This window comes from Argopecten irradians, chromosome 9 (genome assembly GCF_041381155.1).
Source record: "Argopecten irradians isolate NY chromosome 9, Ai_NY, whole genome shotgun sequence".
Classification (NCBI taxonomy): domain Eukaryota; kingdom Metazoa; phylum Mollusca; class Bivalvia; order Pectinida; family Pectinidae; genus Argopecten; species Argopecten irradians.
Genome location: NC_091142.1, coordinates 19,657,220 through 19,674,065, shown reverse-complemented (window position 1 = coordinate 19,674,065; position 16,846 = coordinate 19,657,220). Strand labels below are relative to the sequence as shown.

At 36.5% G+C, this 16,846-nt stretch overlaps 1 protein-coding gene, 1 long non-coding RNA gene and 1 pseudogene across 2 annotated transcripts; all 3 read left to right on the top strand.

Moving 5' to 3' along the window:
- The first annotated feature begins 4,905 nt into the window (after window positions 1-4,905).
- Window positions 4,906-7,780, top strand: LOC138330605 (zinc finger protein 862-like). The gene is made up of 5 exons (XM_069278163.1): window positions 4,906-5,571; window positions 5,821-6,053; window positions 6,271-6,360; window positions 6,595-6,760; window positions 7,553-7,780. The coding sequence occupies exons 1-5, from the start codon at window positions 4,906-4,908 to the stop codon at window positions 7,778-7,780; spliced, it is 1,383 nt and encodes a 460-aa protein (XP_069134264.1).
- Window positions 7,781-8,812: 1,032 nt separating this feature from the next.
- On the top strand, window positions 8,813-9,933 carry LOC138330861 (uncharacterized). The gene is made up of 3 exons (XR_011209605.1): window positions 8,813-9,251; window positions 9,404-9,541; window positions 9,762-9,933. It is a non-coding gene; the product is annotated as an uncharacterized lncRNA (long non-coding RNA).
- Window positions 9,934-9,957: 24 nt separating this feature from the next.
- LOC138330604 (uncharacterized) lies at window positions 9,958-14,914 on the top strand (annotated as a pseudogene).
- The last annotated feature ends 1,932 nt before the right edge of the window (window positions 14,915-16,846 follow it).

Sequence of the window (16,846 nt, the reverse complement as noted above, 5' to 3'; positions counted from 1 at the left end):
AAATTATACAGTAGCTGCTGATGTATAGCAAAATTGAAAATAAGCATTTTTTCTGATTACAGGTTCTAGCAATATGGAAAAACTTGTTAATGAAGAGGCAGTTCAAGAGTCATTCATAAGTTGTTGTCGAAAGGAAGCAAAAGGTACCAGAATTATATGATGTTATGATGATGTGAAATGTATTAATTTGTAATTGAATACACTATTGATGAAGTAATGTTTTGTTACTGGTTAAAAAGAATATGACAGGTAGAAGGCATTTTTAGTGTTGAAGTCTGAATTACTGTTATGTACATGTTATGTATAGTTTTATTGAAGTTTATAAAAGTAAGCATCACATTAGTAACGTCATATTTCTTTATTTATCTGAAAGCTTGAAATGTGTATAATACAAAAAGAAACACATAGATATGAAAATTGTTTTCTACACAAGACTAAAATTAAATGATCACATGGACAGGAATTGTGTTTTGTATAATAGAGGTTATGATTTCATTTTATCTGTTTAGATGAAGAAGAGACAGAGGAGTCGGGATGTCTTGAAAGAATAACAATAGAAATGGATCCATTGGCCATAAGCGTACAAAATTTGAGAAAAATCGTTTCAGCCATTGTAAGGCAGCATGGTATGTATCTTCAGTGATATAGCACTATAAAAAGGGCAACAGTTCCACTATACAAGAAGACACAACTAAAATATACCGCAGTCTCCCAAAACACGCACCTCGCACAACATACACGCAACACACCGCATACATGGGAGGCCGTCCTTACATGACCATAGCTGTTAATAGGACGTTAATTAATCAAACAAACAAAGTATACCAAAGCAGCATGATATGTATACCTGTGTAATAGATTAACAATAAGTGCAACATATTATGTAAATGAAGTATGATAATTCAAAAATTTGATCTCAATATTATCAAGATTAATCCTGACATGTATGAATTATAACATGCTATATAGTGAATAATATAGGGTGTATGGAGAGATGTTTAAAACTGATTTGATAATTTTTTTACTTAACAGCATTAACAAAATATGTAATGCTATAGATTTTAATCTCCAAAGTTAGTGTCATTAGATCATCATAAATTGTTTATCACCTATTATGGATACCTCGATAGCTCTATGGCATAAGATTGCATAAAGATTTGTTTGGTTAGTGGTAATAGATGGAAATATATGTATGGAATCCCTTACATGATATTTCAGAAATTGGCTAAAGAAAATCAATAAGTAAATCCCATTGATATTTAAATAGACTCCGAAATGAAAGTTTGACTTGTACACCTGATGCCATGCCTTTGTTGGTGATGTGTCACTAGTGTCAAAGAAAGATTTTTATCAATAGTTGAAATAAATTGATAATTTCCTGACTTAACTTTAATACTTATTTTTACTAATCAATGTTTGATGTTATTTAACTTTATAAAGGAAGAGCAACTTTGACTGGGCTCGTAGAGACCATCAGATGTTACCAAGGCTGGGTAAGAATTATTACTATTAAGTTTGATCATAGTGTAAAGATTTAACATGAAGTTATGTATTGTTCAGAAAGTGACATCATTTGAGTTGTGCAAGAGTATTTACAAGTATAAGATTGACAAAAATAATTGAATTAAACATAATATGAAATCTTTTGCTTATAAATATTAAATATTAATTTGTTATTGTTTGAAGGTTTTGAATAAATGTTCTGTTTAAAAAGCAATTATTATACAGTACCTGTCAGTAATGACAGGTTTCCATGAAGCACACGTAACATAGTGCTTTTGAAATGTAAAAGCAAAGCAAGTGTTGAAGTATATTTATTGACATTGTTTTAAGGTCATGTGACCCCAAGTGTCAGGATTACTTAAAGTCATCATCTTTCGTTCTCCACTGTGCATTAACTTTGTACATTTGAACTCCATCTCCAGTTATGTATTTTTTCATATTGTAAAAGAATGTGATGTCAACCAGTTTATCATTGAATGAAGTACATTGTAAATTTTAATTAAGTAATACATGTATGTATGTATATATATACATGAAATAAAACTCAACGACCTTCCTCTAGTACTTTCGTCATTTCATGATGGCTCTTCAGAAATGTTTATTTTTCAAAGGGCAAATCAATGACGTCACACATAGCGTGAGGTCGCAAGGAACACACGTTTACATAACAACAATCTGATTAAAATACATATCCTTATTATCACTACGTTTGATATGAGGATCTGACAACATCCCATTAGGGGTCACGTCAGGATGACCTTTGGAAATGGCCAATCAAATTGGCACTGCCAGAATCTTGACTGGGGACGAACTAGTTTGAAAAAGCTGTCCGAATTATTTTCGTGCACGTAGTCATCTCGCCCAAAGTGCATAACAATGCTAAATGTATATGCTTACTGGGACGAAATAGCGTTATCAATTGACGTAGAAATGTGTAGAAAATGTATTTGATCTGGAGTACACGTGGTGAAAGGTCATCCGAACGTGACCCCATATGGGATATTGTCAGATCCTATATTCAACGGAGTGGTTATAAGGATCTGTATTTTAATCAGATTGAGGACGCTACCGAATCCATTACAACTTCCTACACTTTGTTGCCGATTCAGATATATTTTTCTTTATCTCGCACACTTTCGTTCAGCCATTTTGTTTACTTTTAGTGCGTGACAATGCGCATGCGCGAAACTTCGACAACACAATCTATCGCAGCTTCATTAGCATACTATTTTGTCTGACGGACGCCGTAATAGAATCAAGGATTTCCTTCAATTTTGTATTCAAGACACATTTGTTCAATCTCAAACGCATAAAGAAATTAAATTGAGATATTTTAATATGTTTTTCCATCTTTTCTTCCGTTTATCGCATTTCACAAAAAAATATTTCTTTGGTTGGGCGAAACCTACTTTTAAATTGATCACCTGCACAATTATGTATATGCTTATTGACATTCAAATTACATTGATAATCCATGTTTTTGTTGCCTATGAACAGTCATAAGTGTTCTAAGTTGATAAGTACTTTGTCCGATGTAAAAATCACCACAACGAGAACAAATCGTAGCATATATCACACACTTCAATTTACAATTCATGTGTGCCTTTACAGTGAAATGCAAGCCATTTTTAAACACATATGTGCTACATTTAATAATAACTGGACATGTAGCGCATTTAGGTGTCTTATATTTCGACACCACTGGGTCAGCATAAGAGTTATTGAACCTGGACTTGTTAACATGTGTTTTAAATTTTTAGGTTGTCTTCTACTCTGCAAGATAGTATGGTTTTCAAAAGTCTTTCTCATACGATCACTACTTCGCATTAACTGATTACATTTTTTTAATCACAGGAAAAATATTGAAATTTTCTTGGGTTGAAAGTAGAAACAAAAGGAATTAAAACCGTATTTACCTATTTTGGAAAAATGAAAGTATTAGTCACTCAATTAATTATTTTCATGTCATTCGAAGGATTTGTTTTGATATTATTTTATGCAGAGAGCTTCACTGACTGTTGATGACACCATTAACATGTGTCAAAAGGTAAAATATAGTGGATATCAGTGTCTGTTACATCTAATTTAATTCTGAATGTTATACAGTGTTTACTGGTTATGACTGTTCTTACCCATGGTAAGATGAAATCATCAGTGTTACAGAAAGTAACGACATCAGCATGCTTTGATGACACTTTTTGCTTTTTGTAATGCATAACGTTATGAATGATATGCATTCAACCTGAAATTTTTTTCCTGTTGTATACCCTAACTTAACAGTTAGATATTTAGAAATACCCAAGATTTCATTTTATAACAACATTGCAATAGCCATTGAACAAGTTCAGATTATGAAAACATATATTAATTAATTAATTAATTAATGGAAGGGTTTGTTATTAGAAGTCATGATACAAATATGTTAATGGACCAATTGTAAGAGTGTAGTTAATGAAAATAATTTTGCCTTTGTGTGGTTGCAGCAGAAAAAATGGAATGAGAATTAACGTCTTTAATGAAACATGGTATACATTCAAGTCACTGAAATATATTGAAATCTTGGTATGGCCATGTACATACTGGTATAGATGTTTGAGATGTTGAAGAAATATATTGACCTAAATATCATAACCAAATATAAAACGACACAATGTTCTACTCTTCATATCTCTATCTATGTCGGTATGTGGCCCCAAAGTTTATGAAACTCAATCTATCAAGCCAGACTTTCTGTATTTTTAAAAATATTTTTATTCACTTTTCAAATATGTACCGTATTTTCAGAGCATTATCGTACTTCAAAAGAGATCGATTGTATCAGAAACATGAAATACAGATGGTTACGTGGGTGCATGGGCCTAACTTTTGGATGCGGCTTATATAACGGTGCGTCTTATACGTGTACAAAACCTGAAAAAAAATCGTAAAAAGGCCTCTGCGGCTTATACACAGGTGCGGTTTATTGTCCGGAAAATACGGTACAAAAAAAAGAAAGAAACATGTCTGTTTCCAGGGTTCGAAACTAACGCTAGTCCGTTAGTCCGAGACTAGTTAAAAATCTGAAGGACTAGTCAATTCTGTCTGTCTGATAGTCCCGTGGACTAGTTATCATATCAATTTAATACTTATGCTCCCGTAAGAATGACATCCGCACGAGTGTTGTTTACGACTTTCTGAAACGTGCTTTCCGTAGCCCTTTACGTAAGGAATGCGTTCATTGGATAAACTACGATTGCATCAGCCAATGAGAGATAGCGTTACACATCGCTAACTTTCTACAGTCATAGTCATGCTAGTGTTTGTTTTTTATGGATATCATTACGGTGATATCATGTAAATAATCGAGATCGAACGATATTGAAAGTGAAAGTTCGTCTGTTAGTTCGCCGCCCGTAGATCTCGATGTGGAAATACCTAGGAAATGTTGCGCCACCCTGTAAGAAGAAAAAAACAGATGAAGAGGTATTGGCCAGCCAGAGAATTTACGATCAGAAGCAGCGTGTCAGAAAATTTCAGCCGACTTGGCAGAAGACATTCACTTGGTTGGAATATGACCCCGACATTGGGATGTTTTGTACGTTATGCAAAACAGAGAAGACCAGTACAGGTAGCTTCATTACCGGTTGTCAAAATATGCGCCTCGAAACTGTAAAATCTCACGATAATTCAGAGTCCCATCGGAAAATTGTACTTGCAAAAAAGGCTCAAACTATACCAACACACCAGACGGAGGGTGTTAGGGTTGTATCCATGATGCATAAGTCTACACTTGCCAAATTATCTATCCTTTTTAGAAACGCCCATGCTATTGGGAAGAATGGAAGGCCATTTACGGACTATACCAAAATGTGCCAGTTAGACCAGGCCAAAGGTTTAGACATTGGAAACACATACTTGAATGACAAGTCATGTCAAGCATTCATAGCAGCTATTGCTGATACACAAAGAAAAACGCAGTGCACGCAAGTCAATGACGCTAGATTTATATCTATAATTAGTGATGGGTCAACTGATTCTTCATCTAAAGAAGCTGAGATTTTGTACCTGAGGACATCTGTGAAATGCAAGGTAAATAAAATATTGCAGGCTAGCGCTGTTCAATAGAGACTGAGTATAAAAGTCTTAATGTTGTAAAAGTAATACTATTTTGATTTTTGATTCTAAGTCATTCATAAGAATCTAAAATTTATTTTATAAAGTGAAAAAATTCTCTTATAGTTTTTAAGTGAAAAAGTGAACTATTTAAAGCTTGAAACAGAAATAAAAACTATAAATCGTTATTTGCTTTATATAGCTGTGCAACTATTTCAATTGTAGGTTTCCACATTTTTTGTTGGGATTCGCAATGTACCTCGCGGGGATGCAGTTACCATCAGTTCAGCTCTCATTCAACTACTGAATGATCGGTTTGGAGAATCCTGGAAGGAAAAGCTGATCGGGGCAGGGACGGATGGCGCTGCTGTCATGACAGGGAAAAAGTCCGGAGTAGTGAAGAAAGTGTCTGATTACACTGGAAAACCAGTTATGGCAATTCACTGTTCTGCACACAGGTACATTTTTTTTGTAAATACATAGCAGTCAAAACATTTGAACAATTTTGTTCTGAAATTTAGTTAAATCTGGTATAATATTTGTTTGCTTTTAGTTATACAATATTCATCCATTGTGTTGTTTGTTGAAATACAAGATATGCAATGCATTTGTACTGTATACATTCAACAGAATATTCACACATTAAAACACTTATTCAAATTCAATACATTTCAGGTTAGAGCTGTCTTATAAGGATGCGGTGAAAGAGTCTAAAATGCAGCAGAAGTGTGATGCACTACTCCTCAATCTGTACCTCTTCTACAAGTAATCATTTTCGTTCATTCTTCATTTCATAAAAAGTACTTTTAAATAGTTAACTTAAGAATTTAAATTGCTACAGAAAACAGAAGACTATTTAAAGGCAATGGTGTGGTACACAAGTCTTTTAATTACTGGTATGAAAGCTTTTTTCAGAAATCATCTTTAATGTTAATCAAAGGTTTTCATTTTAGTAAATTGGTTTGGATTCTTATAACACAAAATTTTAAATGATTTCAGATACAGTCCTCTAAATAGAGCCAACCTGAGAGCATCATTCAATTCATTGGGTCAGACAGTATTGGTCCCAACTCGAGTCGGAGGAACCCGATGGCTGCCACATACGAAGAGAGCTCTCCATAATGTGCTCACAGGATACTCTGGTATAGTGCAGCACCTTGAACAGGTATCTATCATTCCAAAATACAATGCTTTTTCACAATATAAACATATAATCCACATATAGTGCATGTGCTAGAACTTATTTAATGGTCATGCTGCATTTACTCTTTTGCCTATCCAACTAATTACCTTGGTTTGGTTTGGTTTGGTTCTTTAATTAACGTCCTATTAACAGCTATGGTCATGTAAGGACGGCCTCCCATGTATGTGGTGTGTTGCGTGTATGTTGTGCGAGGTGCGTGTTTTGGGAGACTGCGGTATATTCATGTTGTGTCTTCTTGTATAGTGGAACTATTGCCCTTTTTATAGTGCTATATCACTGAAGCATGCCGCCGAAGACACCAAGCAACACACCCCACCCGGTCACATTATACTGACAACGGGCGAACCAGTCGTCCCACTCCCCGTTTGCTGAGCGCTAAGCAGGAGCAGAAACTACTACTTTTATAGACTTTGGTGTGTCTCGGCCAGGGGACAGAACCCAGAGCCTTCCTCACAGGGGCGAACGCTCAACTCAAGGCCAAAAGTGAGGCGATGCCAAGGGAGGCATTAGGAAAGATAAAGTCGGTTAGGAAGAAGAGAAAAGATAAGATCCTAAATTTAGTCGCCTTTTACGATCATGCAATAGGGGCAGCAGGTACAATTCTAACGCCCTACCTGAAGGGCCAAAATTATCTTTTTCTGAATTAAATACTACAATATATGATTAGCAATTTAATCAGTATAATTTCAGTATCAAAAGATATAACCATTCATAATGTTTATACTAATATTTCATTAAATTCCACTGATGCAGCTACAGAGTCCTTGTTCTGTTAAGAAGGAGGCTAGTGCTAAGGCTCGCAACTTTCTCAAGTTGTTAAAAGACCCAAAGTGTATTTATTGGATGCACCTTTCAATGGATGTGGTCACCTGCTTAAGTCGTGTGTCTGAGGTCATACAGCACCGTAACGGCACACTGGCTGACGTATGCATAGAGCTGGACACAACAAAAGCCTGTTTGTTGAAATATGTTCAAAGGTAGATATGAGTCAATGGTTTGTCCGATCGACAGCCAGGGTCATTTAAGGACAGCAATAAAAAGCATGATTTGAGTGTAATTAATATTTTTTTTCAATTTAGTGTAGGCAACCAAATACATGGTTTCCCACTTAAAATTTAGTTTAAAATAACAGCATAAGTCTTCAAATTTAAGGAAAATGATGTATATTTCATCCTTATGATTTCTTTAATAACATTGTATATATCCTTTCATTAATTTTTGGTGATGGTACTTTAGAATTGCTGTCCTAATCTCTTACCCTTACTACCTGCTTAATTGCATATGCTTTTTATATTAACTAACCGTTCATTTGCTTGCTTCCTGCTTTATAATCTGCTTTTTTAACATTCTAACTCTGCTAATAGTAATGGACCCTACTTAAGAAAATGTCCTGATGTAGAGAAGGTAGAAAGCTCCATGACAAACAGCAAGAACAAGTTCTTGAACGAGCTATGCCAGAACATAGCAGCTAGATTCGCTGGTGATATGGAGTTATTTCGCCCAAGCACCATACTGTCTTTTCAAAGATGGCCTTCTGATATCAAACAACACATAGGTATTCTGACAATACATATAATTATACTTTTCTTAAGCAATATCATATCATTTTTGTTCAAACTTTTATACTATTATATTGACTAATAAGATTCTAGTGAAGGAAACAAGTTAATTCTCAATGTAAAAATATCTTTCAAATATCAAGACCAGATCTCCAAAAAAATAAAATAGAATATTGAAAAAGATTTATTTCATTAATGTGTATGGATACATTTTACTTATTACATCTGATGATGGTGGGCTTATCAAATCACATTTCGTCCATGGTCCGTCGTCAGTCTGTAGTCCGAAAACAAAACCGCTATTTTTCAGAAAGTATTGGTCAATTGGACGGATTTTATTTTAACTTCACATGGGGGTTCTCCCTTGAGACCTAGTTGTGCAGTATGATTTTGAGCCTGATCTGAAATCGAACATGGCCTACAGGCTGCTATCTTAAATCTGTTATCGCCATTTCTTGAAAAGTACTGGATTGGATTTTCATCAAATTTGAAAATCTGATCTCCCTTGAACCTGATCTTGTTTTTAATATAACCGATAGGTGGCCATTTGGAATTTCATTTTGACAAGTGACATTAAGTTCCCTAGTAAATGTTATTGAAAGCAGAGTTAAGAAGGGAAAAGAAGAGACAATATCAATCATCCAAAGAGCTAACTTAGATCAATTATGGACAATTGGTGGGCGCCAAGATCCGTCTGGGATCTCTTATATTAAAAGAAAAACATTATCTCTCAATATTCAATATTATGATGCTGTCAATTCAGATTTTGGAGATGAAGAAATTGCAAACCTGATCCAGCTTTGCCAGACACCTTTGACGGAATGCATCCCTGACATTGAGATGGAGGCAATTGAGCCAGAGTGGACTCGATTGAAAATGGGTCTAAGCACAAAGTATGGGTTTATTGTACAGATAATTCCAATTTCAATAACAATAGTACTTAATTTCTAAATCTTGATAACATTTTCACACTACTTCTATTTCTTGCTCATAAATGTATACTGTTTCCATGTGCCAGTTAATTCTGCATTGTTTGTTAATTTAGGTCTGAAGACTTTTCATTAATGACTTGGGAGTCTGCTTATCAATCTGAAGGAACAAGCTGTCCAAATCTGTTCCATCTCATTGATTATTTGCTGTCACTGCCATCCAGTTCTGTCGATGCAGAGCGAGGATTCTCTGTGTATGTATTTTACTTGTGTAGTGACTTATATTTATTTTATCTTTTAACACTTATATCAAATGTCTCTTCTTTTTATGCTAATATTCATGATTCTTGTCTGTAGAATTGATTCTGTTCTGTACAGGAAATAAATTTAACTGGTCAAATATGTTTTAAACTAAAATTAAATTTTATTCAAATTATCTAATATTATATTTGATTAATTCAAAATACTTTTCAGCATGAAACAAGTGAAAAATGACTGGCGGTCCCGACTGAGGGATAGAAATTTGTCAGACCTAATGATGGTAATTTTGGAAACCCCTGCAGTTGAAGTGTTTGACCCATTACCTGCCATACACTTCTGGAATAATGAAGGCCAGCGTGTTAGGAGGCCCTACTACAAAGATGACATGAAAGTAAGCAAGAATTCAAAAATGAATACTGTACAGATCATGCCGATGGTACAAATATAACTTTAAAATGGGATCTCTAGTATATTATTTGCTCTTTATTTTTAGAATTGTATTCCTGTACAAGATCAGGTTTTCTTTCATACCTACGGGTGTAATACTGGCTGGTCTAGGGCAATACACTCATGTCGCCTGAGGCTGTATTGCATGGCTACTCATGCAATAAAGCCTCATGACGTCACGGCGTCAACAAAATCTCTAATTCCTCGGTAAAATTTTAACCTTTTTTCACGAATATGACTGGTTTTATTATGAAAGATGCAAACAACGGAATTTGTTATGAAAATATCACGTAAATTTTCATGTATGGAAAATTGACTTCCAGTCGTCGATTTCTCCGAATTTATTTCGAAATGGCGGGATATTATAGCTGTAAAAATTGCAATAAAACATCGAGGTATGAAAGAAAAATACTCTTTCATAAGTGGATATGAAGGATAGGAATATTCTACCCTCGGGATCACAAAATGTAGCAAAACCCTCGGCAAGCCTCGGGTTTTACTACATTTTGTGACCCTCGGGTAGAATATCCCTATCCTTCATATCCACATATGAAAGAGTCTTATAGTCTTCACTGAGGAGGGGATCCCAGTTGATGATGCTGAGCATCAGGAAGCTGAGGAGCTAGTCGATGCCCAACAGTCACCTGCATTTACGTCTTCTTACAGTTCAGACGAAGAAGAGTTTGATGACATTTTCAGTGATCTGACTGCCCTTCAAATGAAGGCATACAGAATGCTAATGGAACTGTAAACCTGTAATAAAACTTTAAAGATTGTCAACTGGGCTTCCTTTTTGTATCTGAAAGCACTATCAACTACATTTTAAAAAAAAAATCATTATTTTAAGAACATAAAAGTGCAGAATTTGAGAGCTCAGGATATGCCAAAACTCATCTCAGAGCATCTAGGTTTTAAAATTTTTCCGGGGGAGGCCCCCCGTCCCCCCGTACCCCCCCCCAGCAGAAGGGGGGCCCCGCCCCCCTTCCGCACCTACCCCCTGGCGAATCGCTTCGCGATTCGCAGTTCGTCACTTCGTGACTCAACTGAGTTACATCAGTTGTACCAGGAAATTTAGAATGTATTGATGAAATGTATGTGTAAGTATATCATAACGTTATGCCAAGTGGAATTGATATCTGAATAAAAGTATTGTATTTCCTTCCAAGAAACTTTCATTTAGAAGAGTCTAACAGTGGAAATATGTTATCAGATTATTTGTGTTTAAGTATTCAACAATTCCAATGTGAAATAATTTGAAACAGCACAGTGACTACTTTTTAATGAATTATGATTTAAGTTTATGTGTTTACCATGGTGTTGCTTCAATCTGCCTACAATTATTTCCTTATAGTCATTGCAAGTCATATAGTCATAAGTATAATTAATGAAATCGGCATAAGTGGAAATAAGAAAGACATTAGAAAACTGATATTTACATATTGATAAGAATTTAACTTGCATCCTTGTGAAAAACGTCATAATTTTTTGACACATGCAATAAATGTTTGTACATTACATAGGGTAATGGTACAGAAGATGTGACCCATGTAATGCCGAGATCCTTATCTAACCTAAGCAGTGCTGATATGAAGAGGGGTTGCACTGCCGCTGATGGATGCTTTGTTTGCACCAAACCCTGTACCATTTAAAGCTAGTGAAAAGCACCAATGAACACAAACGTACTGAGCTGTGCATAATTTATGGATCGAATGTTCAAATCTGGCAGAGTTTATGGTTTAGATAATTGGAAAGCAGATATAATTGGACTCAAGAAGTTGCTATGATAATCAGTGCATTAATTGATGGGTTGCCAGCTGTCAATCAAACTGTCTATGTACGACATGTGACTATTTAATTTGTATTGTGTATGCAACAGCACATGTGTGTTTACATGCGCAAGGCATACTATATAGCAATACATGTCACACGTTGATGGAACATTTAAGCATTAAACTGTCTTCCTATGGAATGGATACCAGAACTTTGTGGATATCATTCACATTTTAAATTGATTGTCTGCAAAGTTGTGGCATTTACATTAGACTATGGATTCCATAGGAAGATAGTTTAATATCTACATGTTACATTATTAACTCATTTTGTGGGTCTATGCATTAATGTTGTAAAGTAAAACCAGGAACCTAGTCTATTGAAGACAATTTAATCCATAATATGGAACAGCCATGTTGACTGTCATCAATTGACATTACCATGTCAACATTAGTGATGTTATAATGGCCACGTTTGGGTGTCAGTTACACTCACATAGACTTCATTTTGCCTTGGTTAGTTTATATAATATGATTAAGTGGCAAGTGTATGTAAATATATGACAATGTTTCTCTTAAAGGGACAAAAAGTGTAAGAGTACATTAAAATTTGCACATATTTCTGAAACATACCAGTTCTTCTTGAAATTAGATTAGTTGGTTTTACTGTGATATGCCAGAAAAGCCACTGTAGTGAAATGCATGTGGAATGTTCAATCTCACTTACTGTCCAGTAATTTGAAATATTGGTCAGATGGCTTGTATGCCGAACCCTGACCCTTGCCAGTGAAGTAAAGAAATGTTTGTGTAGAACATAGTAACTCATATTGCTCGTACAATAGTGTGTTTACCTTATTAGATGCATGTCCTTGTCTAAAAATAATTTCACCAACTCCTCATAGCATTTGTTTAACGTGCATGACTTTGGCTCACGGTATGGGTACAGCGTATATATGTTGTACCTGCTTAATCATATTGATTTTTTTGTTTGTTTGTTTGATTAATTTACGTCCTATTAACAGCTATGGTCATATAAGGACGGCCTCCCATGTATGCGGTGTGTTGCATGTATGTTGTGCGAGGTGCGTGTTTTGGAAGACTGCGGTATATTCATGTTGTGTCTTCTTGTATAGTGGAACTGTTGCTCTTTTTATAGTGCTATATCACTGAAGCATGCCGCCGAAGACACCAAGCAACACATCCCACCCGGTCACATTATACTGACAACGGGCGAACCAGTCGTCCCACTCCCTGTATGCTGAGCGCCAAGCAGGAGCAGAAACTACCACTTTTATAGACTTTGGTGTGTCTCGGCCAGGGGACAGAACCCAGAGCCTTCCTCACAGGGGCGAACGCTCAACTCAAGGCCAAAAGTGAGGTGGTGCCAAGGGAGGCATTAGGAAACAAAGTCAGTTAGGGAGAAGAGAAAAGATAAGATCCTAAATTAAGTCGCCTTTTACGATCATGCAATAGGGGCAGCAGGTACAATTCTAACGCCCTACCTGCAGGGCAGAATCATATTTATACTGTTGAAATTCCAAATCGTTTATCAATCATATTGATAAACGATTTGGAATTTCAACAGTATAAATCAAAATACTTAACAATGTCGTGAAGTTTGTCAATATTTGTTGTCATAAGGAATGTAAAACAATGCATGAATGTCATATTTTGCTTTGTGGTTTTGTAGCAGAATAAGCCTAACTGAATTTTCCCTTTAAAAATAAATGATTTCATGTATTAAACTTTTTTGCTTTTTTATCCCTTCATTGAATGTGCTGTAATATATCTGGTCTTTTCAGATTTACACCTCCTAAGGGTTTCCGTGCTTATCAGAGCCTACAGCAGGGCGATTGTTTTTTTTCATCTGTGAGCAAGATGGCGTATGGAAATGACCAGGGAAAAGAAATCATAAGACTTGGGAATGGTATGTATGGTTATATCCATACAGAAATGTGGAGCAGGTTAGTCTTGGTTGGAAAGAGTTTTGACAGAAACTTAAAAATAATGATTGACATCCTTTTTAAGATCAGCATATGAAGGTATGTACGATATGGGGAATTCATATGTTAAGCAGTTTAAAATATAAAATAATGATAATGACGAAATATTATCATGGAAATAGCCATAACTGAAGGAAAATAAAGCATATCAAATATAGCATATTTTATTTATCTTTGTAGTTTATAGCTAAAGGGATAAACGCTCTTGATTTTCTGATGTAGGCCTCCCGTGATGATGTCATAGGAGGTCTCCAGAATATGACGGATGACTGAGAACTTATATGACAAGTGCTTTTAGCTGAAGCACAGTTTACGTTGCGACCGTCGTTATATGCTGGTGTTTCCAAGGGTATTCAAAGACTTGTGCAATCAATAATACTATTCTATTTAGTCTACAAACAATGATTACTGTCGTGTCGGCCTAACCGTTGACAAAATAAATGATCTAATACCTATGTTGAGCGACAGATATTATCAAATGGTGGAGTGATTCTGTCAATCGTCTGGAGGGGTGGAGTTTACATAGCCTACCCGACGTCAGGCAAAAGAACAAGTGGGCAGAGTTTATCTGACAATGTTCTAGAGTTTGGTAGGCAATAAGGCTGCGTCTGATAAGAAAAACATGCGCAGCGAGTACGTCACTGTCACCCTCAACAGGTAGGCCATCACGACAGTAAGATTTGTAATGTTATTATGGATTGCATAAATGTTAATAGTGATGTGGTATATATCAAGTTGAATAATGTAGATCTTATAAGTAAAGGTGCAGTAAACTTAACAGCATCAGTTAAATGTGAAATGTCCAAACAGCATCAGCTATATTTGAAATGTGCTTTTATTATTTGCTTAATTGGGGAAAAAGGAAATGAAATGTCCATTATTGCTTTTACATAAAGTATTCCTGCAAGTATTATTTGCTGCCGGGTACCTCCAAAGAACCATCAAGCAATTTCAGGAGTGCACGGCATCAACCCTTGCGAATTTATACACAACCAGTGTAAAGGCATATCCAAAATTATGGGCAGGAGAGGAGGAGCCGCTTTATGTGATGTGGGTTAAGACAGGCGACAGCGTTGTACCCAACCATGTTGTTCTGTTGGAACGAATATCAAGAGGTAAAATAGTATCAATAAACAACACAACATAAGTATGTCTGAGTTGAAAAATGTATTATGATTATAAATCACTTCATAACAATGAAAGAAAAAAAATATATATAGGTGTGAATTTCTCCCTTATTATGATAGCGTGGACCAAATCACTTATTATGGTATTGATAATGATTGAATTGGAAGAATAGTAATTAAATGTATTTACTAGAAACATGGAGAAATTGACAAAATTAACACATTATCTCCATCTATATTATTTTGATGCAACGCTTGTTTGATTAATTAACGTCCAATTAACAGCTATGGTCATGTAAGGACGGCCTCCCATGTATGCGGTGTGTTGCGTGTATGTTGCGCGAGGTGAGTGTACTGGGAGACTGCGGTATGTTCGTGTTGTGTCTTCTTGTATAGTGGAATTGTTGCCCTTTTTATAGTGCTATATCACTGAAGCATGCCGCCGAAGACACCGAAGACACCGAGCAAATGCCTCCCTTGGCACCGCCTCACTTTTGGCCTTGAGTTGAGCGTTCGCCCCTGTAAGGAAGGCTCTGGGTTCTGTCCCCTGGCCGAGACACACCAAAGTCTATAAAAGTGGTAGTTTCTGCTCCTGCTTAGCGTTCAGCATACAGGGAGTGGGACGACTGGTTCGCCCGTTGTCAGTATAATATGACCGGGTGGGGTGTGTTGCTTGGTGTCTTCGGCGGCATGCTTCAGTGATATAGCACTATAAAAAGGGCAACAATTCCACTATACAAGAAGACACAACACGAACATACAGCAGTCTCCCAAAACACTCACCTTGCACTACATACACGCGACACACCGCATACATGGGAGGCCATCCTTACATGACCATAGCTGTTAATAGGACGTTAATTAATCAATCAAACAAACCGTTTCTCCAACTGTAGAGATCGCCATTTCAGCACTCCTGCCACGTGTTGATTCACGTTTCGACGACGCCAGACGCCGACCAACATTCATCAGCAGCATCAACACCAAGGCCAGACAGTTCAAGGTCACACTACGCGCCCTAGCCTCTATTATCACAAACCTCCACTACAATCCGCATTTAGCCTTTGCATGGAACGAAAATATTTAGCACCTACACAGCAGAGACGGCCTTCATCTTAGCGCTCCCGGTACAGATAGGGTCGTCAAGGATTTACTGTCCGGGATATCTGACATCCGTTCCCCTACGCAGACCCCTTCTACTTCGATGACCCCTATCCAGACTCGGTATCTTGATGCCTTGTTATCAGTACCCACTGAAAAGACACAAGATAATCCCGAGGTCCCAACGAGCTTTTTATTTCACGATGATCCATAGTCTTTGCCCGCATTGACCACCACCCTTTTTCAGAAGACTACTACCAGAAGATCCCTACTCCACCATTTAGTTTCATCACAGAAAGGTATACAAATCGGTGGGGGAGAGGGGATGGGGACGTAGCTGAATATCGTACTGTAGATTATTCATCTGGGTTAGACATTTTTAGAAGCAGATGTATTTTTGTCTATTCTTACTAATCCCGAAAAGCATAAAGGTAAGACATCAGTTGTTACAACATTATAACCTAAGAGGGGAGCAGCTTTTCTAACCATGGAAATAGTGATAGAAAAGATTATTAGTCTTGTGACGGGTATTTTTGGGTAAATAAGGGTGTTCATAGTATTCCAAAAGCTTTTGTTTGTTTGTTTATTTAATTAACGTTCTATTAACAGCTATGGTCATGTAAGGACGTCATCCCATGTATGCGGTGTGTTGCGTGTGTGATGTGTAAGGTGCGTGTTTTGGGAGATTGCGGTATATTCATGTTGTGTTTTCTTGTAAAGTGGAAGCATGCCGCCGAAGACACCAAGCAACACACCCCACCCGGTCACATTATATTGACAGCGGGCGATGCTGTGCTAAGCAGAAGCAGAAACTACCACTTTTATAGACTTTGGTGTGTCTCGACCAGGGG